General features: G+C 40.6%; 1 protein-coding gene across 13 annotated transcripts in view; it reads left to right on the top strand.

The window, feature by feature from the left end:
- eya4 (EYA transcriptional coactivator and phosphatase 4) overlaps positions 1–12,229 on the top strand; it is a 40,204-nt gene that overhangs the window by 16,705 nt on the left and 11,270 nt on the right. For 5 of the 13 annotated variants that reach the window (XR_010167541.1, XR_010167542.1, XM_063902695.1 and 2 more), the window contains exons 3-10: positions 3,951–4,000; positions 6,289–6,410; positions 9,063–9,146; positions 9,625–9,702; positions 10,357–10,423; positions 10,547–10,689; positions 11,253–11,396; positions 11,601–11,683. Coding sequence is in view for 11 of the 13 variants with exons in the window: in XM_063902695.1 (XP_063758765.1) it covers positions 3,951–4,000; positions 6,289–6,410; positions 9,063–9,146; positions 9,625–9,702; positions 10,357–10,423; positions 10,547–10,689; positions 11,253–11,396; positions 11,601–11,683 (771 nt within the window). In the remaining 2 variants the exon portion in view is untranslated. Of the gene's footprint in view, positions 1–320; positions 647–3,950; positions 4,001–6,288; positions 6,411–9,062; positions 9,147–9,624; positions 9,703–10,356; positions 10,424–10,546; positions 10,690–11,252; positions 11,397–11,600; positions 11,684–12,229 lie in introns of those variants that run through there. The other 8 variants (XM_063902702.1, XM_063902703.1, XM_063902700.1 and 5 more) reach the window with 5 other exon arrangements.

Raw genomic sequence — 12,229 nt, 5'->3', positions numbered from 1 at the left:
GCTACAGCTACCATCAGCGGGGTTTAGGTCACACACACGGATGTTTTTAATTTTAGGGGCTCCGAACTATTTCTGTTAGGATATATTTTCATACACGGGCTAGTTACAATGTGGAATTTGGTTTATTTGGGTCTAGAAAATCTACATCTGTAAAAACTTCTTGGGCTTTAATGCAATAGTCTGTAGTGAGTGACAGCCAAGAGGGAGAAAGAGAGAGAGAGAAACGAGGGGGAGGAGGAGAAGAGAAAAATAGGGGGAGGAGGCAGAGGAGGAGAGAAACAGGACGAGTGAAATGTTCCCCATTATTGGAGTTGAGGAAGACAGGAGCGGTGCATGGATTGACCTTAAAGACAGATAGATAGAGGGAGAGAGAAGCGTAGTTTAAAAGTGTCTGTTTCAGAAGCGCACAGATTAGGAGAAAAAGACTGCAGTTTCTCCTGTAGAGCAAAAAACAAGAATAGCGTGACACCTGGAGTACAAAGTGAGAGGCAGGTAGATAGAGCCGGGCTGAAGTGTGTTTGGAGGAGTTTGCATGTTTCTGTTTGTGTGTGAAAGCAGCCTGTGTGAGGGGAAGCCAGTGGATCGTACAGCTCTGTAATGCTTTGTGGAAGTATAGGACTGCTAAGTGACCTGATTACACCCTGAGGTAAGAATGCACCTCTAACTCTGTGTGTGTCAGTGTTTGATTCATGCTCAATTAGTTTTAGAGGTTATTTTATCAAGCAATTCTTCTTTTGTATTAATCTAGTAACACTTGCATTTATAAATGCTTCAGTATATAAAGGAAAGATTAGAATTGCTATTCAATATTTAATTTGGCTGAGCGGGTGCAATGTTCAGGAATAAACAAGAAAGGAAAGCTTAGTAGGTTATGGTGACAGCACGGATGTTTTAAAGTACTATTTAAGGTCATTTAGTTTACTGTATAAATAGACAAAGTATATTTTAAAACACATTATATCAAAAAATAATAAAATGTGAATTGAAATACATTGTTCCTGAATCTATGAAAATGGACGACCTATTTGTTTAAGATGCTGTTTCTGAATTGTCATTAATACAAATTATTAGATATGAAAGCAACAACATTTAAATATAGCCAATAAAAATCTCCCGGATAAAATAATAATTTCAGAACCATTTTTAATATTAGGTTACATAAAATGGTATTATATTATTGCATTTTTTAATTTTAATTATAACATTTTGAAGACGAATTAATGCAATCACATCAAATCGATTCTTTTAATGAAAAACACGTTTAAATGTTGTTATGAATCTAAATGTTCCTGTTACACAATTAATACAAATTCAAACAGATTTTGTTAAAGCCGTCAAATAAAGTGTGTGTGTGTGTGTGTGTGTGCGTGTGTGCGTGTGTGTGTGTGTGTGCAAACTGTGCATGATATCGGATGACCCATTGCAGATGGGTTGGGTTGTTACCAGTAACACATAGCGCTATTCTTCTTTCTCTCTCCATCTCTACAACTTTTCTCTTCCTGCGCGGTGTTTTCACAGTCAGAAACAATCACACAAACATTGTTGATGTGCTGTTTATGTCAAACGTTTGACCTTCGAGTGAGCTTGTTAAAAAAACAAATAAAGTGTGTACGTGTGTTTGGGTGTGTGTGTGTGTGTGTGTGTGTGTAGGTGGGAGACAAAACAAGGAAACAAGTCGTGGACCAGAACTAGTACTGCTTCTGCTTATTTCTGAATAGTGCCTACTGTTTCTTATTACAGCCCTTTGGGGTCAAATTAGGGCCTCATGGTATCATTACAGCCATTAGATAATGATGATAATAAGTAACAACACAAACATAGCCATGTGTAAGTCCCTTAAATAAACCATTGTTATTAGTGCTAATTACCTGGGGTACCTGTATTCATCCCCAAGGGAGTCTCCAGGCCGGCCAGGTTGTGTTGCAGACCGGTCACCCGGCCAACCAGGTCAAAGGTCGCCTATTTAAGTGGCTCGGATGACACAAATGGGTCCTTTAGGCATTGTGTCCACAGTACGCTTACAGGCCCTCTGTTTTATTGCGAGAGATGAAATTGGCCGTGTTTTATTGCAGAATAAGTAAAGAAAAAGAATGACGCAAACTGCATGCTCTGAGCGGGTAGATTTTTGTAGCTTTATTATTGCAGGATTATTGCAATAGACTAGTTTAAATGGAGTTTGATTTGATCATAATATCTGTGACTTTTAAAATTCTTTTTTTTAAAAAAGTAAATGTTCAGCATGCTCATACGTACTTTTCATAAAAAGAAAAAGAAAAAATACATAAATTATTTCTAAATATGGAGTTTTTTTGATAGAAAAAAGATAAAAGCAGTGAGCTATACGAGATGTGAGAGAATCAGAAAGTTCCGAGAGAAAGTGTGCAATGGATAAAGCACAATGATAAAAGCTTTTCAGGATCAAAGCCCTCGTGTGCCTGTGTTTTCACAGATCATGTTGAGACAGAAACAGCCGGGGTTGTGTGTGTGTGTGTGTGTGTGTGTGTGTGTGTGTGTGTGTGTGTGTGTGTGTGTGCAAGCTTTGTGCGCTCCATGGTTTGTACGTAGCCCTGCGTCTGCGTAACATGTGGATTGTAGTTTCTCACGGACACAATGTTGATGTCTTGACTGACAGCCTTGTTAAATTTCAGTAAAGCATGAAACGTGACATTAAAGGGCTGTGTGTGTGTGTGTGTGTGTGTGTGTGTGTGTGTGTGTGTGTGTGTGTGTGTGTGTGTGTGTGTGTGCGTGCGTGCGTGCGTGCGTGCGTGCGTGTTTGTAAAGTGATCCATACGAGGGCACCGGCTAACCTTTGAACCCTGTCTTAAACAGCTAAGTGCTGCTTCTTATTCGCTCTCAGCAGGATCCTCTAATCAAAACCATAACACCACAACTTAAACTAAAATTGACACACACACACACACACACACACACACACATAAATGTCCTATTTTCCAAATACCTGGAGTTTAGTGTCTGCTTGGCCAAGCACTTTCTCTGTATACTTACCTGTGATTGCGATAATGTGCAAATGGCTTGAATATATGCTGCCTGGGTGAATTTCACCATGTGTGTGTGCGTTTGTATGGGCATTTCCATGTGTGGGTGCAGATGTGTATGTGTTTGGCACCTCGCGCGTGCCCTACACCTCGACAGTGTGTTGACACAGTGATTATAGGGCAGCTGGTACACATTGGCCCTCGCTCCGCCCTGCATTTACTGTTCTAATTAGTTCCTGTTCCAAATAAGAGAGAGGAATTTTAATAGAGAACCGCTGGTCTGTCGTCTAGCGACGCGTAGCCTCACACACAGCGACGCACATGAAGCCAGCCTGTGTGTGAGCGCAGTGAGTGTATGCTGCGGTAGAAAGCCACGGAGGCTGAAGCGTGTTTTTTAACTTGTTTTTTTTTTTTAATGATGAAGAAAAAGTTCCAGCTTGCAGTGATTGACACAACCAAATGTGACGATTACCCCCACCAAAGTCAAGGCTTGATTTAGGTGAAGAGTGAACCCTGTGACCTAACATGACCCTGGCATGACCTTTCAACTCTTTAAGGGTTGAGGAAGGGGCTTAAGCTCCGGATGGAGCAAGGTCACGGATGAACAAGGGAAAGTTAATATCTGTCACTTAGACGCCAGTTAGCACTTCTGTCACGGCGATGGCTACAACTACAGACACCAGGTTCTGGTTCAATATGAATTCTGCATTTCAGTAACATTTAACAAAAAAATAAATAAAAAAGTCATCGCATTTTGTCGCAATATTCAGTTAAACTTGCAGAAACATTACATTGGACTTTTCTCCTTCATCTTAGTTTCGCTGAAGAGGTTAAGGGGAATCAATGTTGTTGTTATCTACAACTGATATCTGCATGTTTCAGAAACAGCATTATGACACATGACGCTAATGTCATATATGTGATCAGTTATCATTTCCTCTGCTTTCTCTGCAGGTGAAGAAATCACACAGTGAATCTCATGTTCCAGACCCCTCCGACGCCAGGTATGCTCACATGTGTCTGACTGTATAATATGAAAAGCAACGTTAGGTCTTTCAGAACTCTATGTGTGTCCTAGCTCTCTCGTCATGGGGCAGAGAGGTGAGGTTTCACTGCAGTTGCGAGTGATGATGAGGTCATCAACACTTTCCCAAGACCTCAGTGTCTGACACACACACCCACCCACCCACCCACACACACACACACACACACACACACACACACACACACACACACACACACACACACACACACACACACACACAGAGGAAAATATGTTCTGATCCAATCAAAACACAAGCAATGGGAGCTTGCTGTAGACTGTGATTAATTTGGTTGATTAGTAGATCGCCAAAAAAGAAAAGTTAAGCTACTTTGATAACCAATTTATTGTTTCCGTAATTTCTCAAGCTTAAATAATAAATAACACAAATACTGAAAATGTACCAACTATTCTCTGCGCTAGCTGTTATAAGGGCATTTTATAAACTGTCTAACCTCAGGTTTTGTTCACGGAAAACCCCTTGGGTATATTTGTATATATATTAAATGTTGTGCAATAGAAGTTAAATCAACTATAAAGAAAAATATTACCATATGAATCAATACTCAAAATAAGTGTCTGTTGATTGTCTCACACTATTTATTTTACACAATACGTCGCACACTCTTTTTTCAAATACCAGACATAATGTGAAAACCAGAAAAGAGTTTATGAAACACCAACTCCTGCCATCGCCTCCCGAGAGGAGCGAAGAAAAGAGAGAAAAGAGAGAAGAAGAAAAAAACAAGAAGGGGAGATAGAATCATTTCCTGCTGTTGAGAGACAAAAAAAAAGGATAGATGAAGAGTGTTGAAGCACACAAGAGAGAAAGAGAGAGAAAGTGAAAAAAAAACCACAATCTGTGAAAGGTCTTTACTGTACTGCCGTGCATTACAGCTGAGATATTTGAAACTTTCAATTAAAGTTCAGGCTTGGTTTCATATCTTATCCACAATAAGACCTTGATGATTTTATATAAATGATTTCACTGCACATGATAGCAGAATGGATGTTTAGCTGTAAATAGAAACCAAACAGATTTGTCGAAGAGAGTTGATTTAGAGTGTTTATCTTTCTTACGGTTTCTCTTTTGGCCCTGAAGCTGTGTCTTCCTAATGTGCTGAAAGCTATGTGTTTATACCTGTCAGTCATGGGTTGCAGTCATGTGTGATGATACTATCTGCCCATAGCATTGGGATGGCCAGCTTCCAGACCGCGGCACAGATGTATTGTGCATACTCTCTTTTAGTACACACACACAGAGTGGGAGAACGGCAACCCGCATTTGTTTAATTCTCCCTCCATCTCTGTCATTTCTTTCTTTGATCTCTCACAGAAGAGCACAAGTGTGACCGGCCTGCGGGCAGCATGAGTCAGGGCTCACACACACACACATGCAGTCACACTTTCATATGAAGTACTGTCCAAACACACACACTGACTCAACGTTAAACTATGTCCACCACCAAAGGACATGTCAGAATGTGGGTTTGTGGCAACAGTGATGAAGAGTCATGAGCGAGTGTTTAATGTTGCTTTTCTTGCAGTCTTCATGCATAAAAGTTTATTAAAAACACGTAGTCCTCTCAATGGGAGTTATGAACCCTGAGATGAGTGGTTGTTGCCGTGGTAATTACTAATCGGAATTCAAATAAATAATAAATATGAAAGTCAGACCTCTGCCCCACCACACATGTACATCTTCATTCTCCTCATGTCTGTATTTACTTCCACTTACTCCAAACATACACACACACACACACACACACACACACACACACACACACACACACACACACACACACACACACACACACACACACACACACACACACACACACTCTCACTTTACCACTACCACCTTGTGCACTGGTTTGTCCCACTCATGCATGTGGAACACATTGTAAAACCAAAGCACGCTGGCAGGCTGTGGGTTTGTATTGGAGCCCAGAAGTGCACACACACATACACACACACTCCATAAAAGAGCCAGCAGGCCCGCAGACAATGTCTAGCGCCTCTGAACACATGCTCATGTAAGCTAACTGGTACAGAGAAGCATAAAGTTTATGACTTTAATGTGTGTGAGTGCAGTATGTCATTGAATGTGTTCAGCGAAATCTCAACGTGATATATAGAGGTGGGAGATTCCCAGCTGTGAGAGCATATTGCTGTTGATCTGTTATTCATTCAAAAATCACAGTTCATCTTTATTTTTCTCCCCTCTCTTCCCCCTCCTCTTCCTCTCAGGTCTATGGAAATGCAGGACCTAGCCAGTCCTCATAACCGTGTGGGAGGTGGAGATTCGACAGGCTCCAAGCTGGACAAGAACAACATTGGCAGCCCCTCCATCACAACCAATGGAACAGGAGGTGAGAAGGCCGAAAGTGTTATGTGTTGCAATACTGAATAGGTTTTTGTGTCTAAAATGGTAGAAAGGTTAGTTTTAGTGTCATTTCTACACATGGTCTCATGTTTCTTTTATAAGCCAAATCTATTTTCAATGTGTATTCAGGTACTATTTAGACATCTAAGCTTTAGGAAGACAAAATAAACTGTTTAACTGCTTAATGTCACATTTGGGGATATACACTTCGGGTCACGAACAATTAAGAAAATCAATACCACTTTGGTATTGATCTTAAGTTTAAGTAATTTGAGGCTCTTCTTTGCTGGTACCCTATTACATTAGCTCAGCACAATGAATATAATTAGTGACAACAGCTTGGTCCTGTCCATAGGTGACAAAACCCTATTTAAAAAAGATAAAACAAGAGCTAAAATGTTCATTTATAAGCTTAAAACAGTGTTGGTAGGTGAATCTAATTGCCCCCTGGATAGAGGATGGCTAGCCTTTTCGGGCTAAGCTAACTGTCTGATGGCTGTAGCTTCGTATTTAACTTGGTGGTTAAATCAATATTCTTCTTCGGCAATAGAGCAAATGCGCAAATTGCCTAACATTTTGAACATAATCCCTTTAAGGGCATCTTTGTTCCATCTATGTTTTCATCTGAAATGAAGACCAGTCAACTTCAGTCTTTGAAGTCAGGGTCACAGTGAAAGCCGGCTGTTTCAGATTATAGCTCGACATGTCATGGTAACATTTATTGTTGTCCTGATTTTTAAACTAAATAAGAACATATATTAAGTTGAAGCACTTTAACTATACATACTGTTCGTTGTGTTCCCAGAAGAGATGCACTTCCAGTTTTTGTATGCGATTTCGCTCCTATACAGCAGAGGTTGAAAGTACATATTGTAAATTACTTTGAGCAAAAAAACTGATGAGTGTAATGTATTGTAATGAAATATATTGCAAACTTATCAGTCAGAGAGATTTTCAACATGCAGAGATAAGTACTTTTTGAGGAATTTATAGAGACGGGAAGGGACGCGCACATACAAACGCACACATACATACACACACACACACACACACACACACACACACACACACACACACACACACACATCCTGCGCTGGCAGGAGGACTTGAGTAAACCACTGGAGGATGTGTGTAAACACGCGGTGAAGCACTTCTGCTCTCCTCCACTGGCCGCTAAGCAAAGTGTGTGTATTTGTGTTTTTGTGTGTTCAAGCCCAAAGTCCCATTGGAAACTATTCACTCTACAAGAGCATTAAAGCACCTCTCTCTCTTCCCCCGTTCTTTTTCTTCCTTTTCTTTTCCTCTGTCCATCTGTGTTTCTCTTTCCTTCTTCTCATCTTTTTCTACATCCTCGATCTCCTCTTCTCTCAGTGTCTGTCTGTAATCTTTTTTGACAAGACATGTAAGCGTTTTTGTTGAGGGTGATCCTTTGATCTATTGCTAATTTTAACAGGCAATGGAAACTAATGCAATGGAAAAAGTGAGATACTACCTTTTAGACAACTTCATGTGTCATCACACACAGAAAAAGCCATACTCAGACTTAATCGTGCATTTAGACCATATTAGCACATTAAATCATTTTTGATGAGCTCACAGTTAATGGTTTTAGCAGACAAACCAGGACTACACACTCACAGCCAAAACAAACTACATACCCAACATTCCCCTCACCTGACATCAGCCAGAGCCCGGTCCAGTTGGCCGTCTCCATAGCAACTCATTTGTCTTCATTAGGGCCTGTCCGATGGCTTGTATTGCTCCCCGAGGGGATTAATGAAGTTCCCCTGATCTAAATGGAGTTCTCAGATGTTCAATGATGATGAGTTTGAATCACGTTCAGAGAGAAACAAGAAAAGTCACCTAATAAAACAGCATGGAGGATTTTAAGGTGGTTAACAGGTGTGCTTTTTTTTTGTAGTTTTGGAAAAAGCATTATTGCTGTGTCGAGAGACAGATAAGAAGAGACAATTTTCATATCTTAAGGCATTTATCATCAATACATTTACATTTATGATAGGTGACATGACTTTGTGTGTGAAAGCTGTAGGTCATAGTTACAAACCAACGTCATTATTTTTCAACTCTGCAGTTTCCCTCCCCATACACGTAATTTTAGCTCCTTTCAGGTCATTGTTTTGGTTTTACGGCCCATAACAGTGACCGGAAAACATGGTGTAGCCCACTATTTGTTTTTGTTTAATCTGTACCAAAACTAAAGCTTAAAAATAAGTTGTGTTTTTTGAATTTCTTGTTCAGGCTTATAGTTTTATACTGGTTGCCTGTTAACATCATTATGATGAGGCACATCAGAGGTGCCAGTAGGCAGAAGATATATATTTCCCAGACTTGTTCCCTCTGCCTCCATTTTTTTAAGCTAATCAAAGCTAAAGGCTGTCCCACATTAGCTTCTTTTTTAGCGTTCAGACTTAAGATTGGTATTTATAGTCTCATTGAACTCTGGACAGGAAAGCAAATAAGCATGTTTCCCAAAATGTTGAACTATTAAATATAAATTATAATAGAATTGTCTACCTTTTTAAGTGAATCAACACCATGTCCCATATACCTAAGACTGGCTCCTGTCAGTTGTCAGTGCATCATATCCTCACCACCTTCCCACCTTGCACCCTTTCAGGTGAAAACATGACAGTTCTAAACACGGCTGATTGGCTGTTGGGCTGCAGCAGCCCGCCCCCTGCCCCGGGCTCCAAGGACTATGGTACAGAGGTGCATGTGTGTGAATCTAAGGCCAGAGGTCATACAGTTTTCCCTTAAATGCAAAAAAGAATGGGTTTCTATAGTTTAGGCTGGTCCTAGATCTGATGTTTTTTGTGCCAGAATTGCAGTGATTTTCTTTCCTTTTTTTCTTGCTGTGCAGTGTTCCCTGCTCTTTGGATCCCATTGGGTTTTTCACAGTGTGTGTGTGGAGTTGTTATACATTTGCATGGTTCCTAACAGTCAACACATTTATGAAAAGTAAGGGAATTTGATGAATCATCTGGGGAAAGAAAGTTTACATTAGTGGATTTTGACAAAACGGTCAAAAACCCCAACATGATAGTGGGAACCCTGCACACAACACCCACTCCCATACTGGAACTGCATGGTAGTTTTGTTTTTGTATGTCTGTTTGTGAGTGCGCGACATAACTTCCTTACTGGCCTCCCCTAACACCGATATTTTCCGTCTTCCTTAAGTGAAAACAGAGCCTATGAACAACAGCGATACAGTCACTACGACAGGCGACACCGCACTGGACACATACGCAGGCTCAGGTAACACACACATCTGCTCACAGAAATGCACTCATGGACTATTTCCTCATCGAAAATAAAAAAACAAACTCACATGTCAGCTCTATATCAGTCTGTTTTCTCACACACCGTCATCCATTTCTGCTCAGCGGTGGGCCTGCTGAAAGCTTTAATCCCGTGAAGTATTGCCTGTCCTTGGATTACGTCATCAAAGGCTGGCAGAGGGATGAGAGCGAGCGAGAGACATTTTTACATTTGTTTTTTTTTTAGACTCACACACGACCCCGTGCTCCTTCACTCTGCAAAACATGCACACACTGAGACACAAAACCATTAAGCAACGCACAGTGAGGGTTTAGAAGCAGCGGGGTGTTTGTCAGTATTGAGCTCTGACATTTCAATGACCACAAACAGACATTGTGTTTTACTTTGAGGCCCGCAGTAAGGGGTTTCATGTACAGTGCTCTCTGAAGGGGGATATCTTGGCTTCTCTCCATTGGAAATGCTTCAAATTATGTTTACTGGAAAAGCATTTCAACTCAAACAAGCCTGAGGCCTTGACTTGTGCTATTCAGGAGTGGTTTTGTTGAACGTGAAAGGAAACAGATGATTTGAGTCGACACCATCCGTAACCTCGTGTTGCCTTGTTGTTTTTTATTATTGTGCTGTTTTTAGTAATCACCAGCAGCGGGTACAGCCCTCGTTCAGCCCATCAGTACTCCCCCCCTCTATACCCATCAAAGTAAGTGTGCTGCTTTCTATGAATACTTATCAGCATGGTTCTCATATTCTTCATCCTTATTGTCCCATTCTGCCAACATTGTTTTTTGTATCCCACTTACTTGTCCTTCCTCTCCTTTTGCAGGCCCTATCCTCACATTCTCTCCACACCGGCAGCCCCTGCCATGCCCACGTACGCCGGTCAACCCCAGTTTAGCAGCATGCAGCAGTCCACCGTCTACACCGCTTACTCCCAGACAGGACAGGCATACGGACTGTCCTCCTATGGTACCTAGAAAAACACATTTACAGAGACACAGAGTGACTAACGGTATCTGCAATAACAAACACCAGTTAGGAGCAGATCTATGAGAGAAGCAGAATAAGTCTTACTGCTTCTGCAGTGAATGGAAAAAACACAAAGTGGAGATTGAACCTTATTGGGATATTTTTAGAAAGTAGAACAATAACCAAATGAATTTGTTTGAGGAAAAAGAAGTCAACTAATGTTTTAAATGAGATTACCTTTTTGATTGAGTGTTTTAGCATGCAATATGTAAATGATGGGTGCCAAATAAATAATAACCATTTATTCCTCAGTGAGAAATGTAATATTTCCACCATTATAAGCATGACATAGTGAGATCCCAAATCAAAGATTGACAAAAACTGAACTTAATACAAGCCCGAAAGACTGTTATTCAAACCTCGATGATGGCCTTAAATTTTGGAAGTTTCAAAAACATTAATTCTGTTTACATTCAAGTTTTAACCATACAGTTTGCTGATGCTGTTATATTTGTTCTACATTGTATAATAGTATGAGCCCTTTTTTCGTTGTGTTGTCACAGACCTGGGTGTGATGCTGCCGGGCATAAAGACGGAGAGTGGCCTGGCTCAGAGTCAGTCTCCTCTGCAGACCGGCCTCAGCTACAGCCCCGGCTTCACCACACCTCAGCCCGGGCAGACTGCATACTCACCCTATCAGATGCCAGGTCAGTCTGAGATGTAAACTATCAAATACCTTCAATGGCTCACCTTTCTCTCCTGACTCAATTTAATAACGCACATTATTTTCCTGTTATAAATAAATCACACATCATCAGTAGTTTAAATTCCTGCTGAAGTTAATCCTTTTAATGCTATAGCTTTTGGCGTGATTCCATTGTCTAATTCCATCTTCTTCTTTTTGTCCTAAGGTTCAAGTTTCACTCCTTCCTCAGGCCTCTACGCCACCAACAACTCAGTGTCCAACCCCGCCAACTACACTGCCACACAGCAGGTACCTTGGCGTATATATACTGTGTGTGTTTAGGCTTTTCGTTTACATGACATTACATTTAATTTCATTTAGCTTTTATCCAAAGTTTGGTTCAAACTGGACCGCTGTTACCGTCCAGCTGTAAGTTAGCTTGAGTAAAAAACGTTTTCCCAAGCCCAAAAATACATTTCCTAAGCAGTTCTTGCCAGCTTGAATCAACCACATTACAAGTTTGGTCAAATGAAGGCCATTTTTGCAATTATGCTGCTGGGCTAAAAGTCAAGAAGAGGATATTGCATGGTGCAGTTTCGAAAAGTGGACCAGAAGTGATATTGCAGCCACTATCCCACAGAACTTTTCTTAATTCACCCAAAAAAAACGAACTACATTATGACCCCGCAACAGGCACAAACGTATGAGCGAAACGGACAATTAGTCTTTGTGAAGGAGTGCTTTGTTCTGAATATTTCTTTATGTCTATGTGATGAATTATATTGAGGTAGTAAAATGCTTCAAGGGGAATTTCAATGTTCCACTATGATAGATGTGGCTGTTTATGGGAAGAAA

The sequence above is a fragment of the Eleginops maclovinus genome, chromosome 15, assembly GCF_036324505.1.
Source record: "Eleginops maclovinus isolate JMC-PN-2008 ecotype Puerto Natales chromosome 15, JC_Emac_rtc_rv5, whole genome shotgun sequence".
In the NCBI taxonomy this organism is placed as follows: Eukaryota; Metazoa; Chordata; class Actinopteri; order Perciformes; family Eleginopidae; genus Eleginops; species Eleginops maclovinus.
The sequence above is the reverse complement of the archived record's forward strand: the minus strand, read 5'-3'. Positions and strand labels throughout refer to the sequence as shown.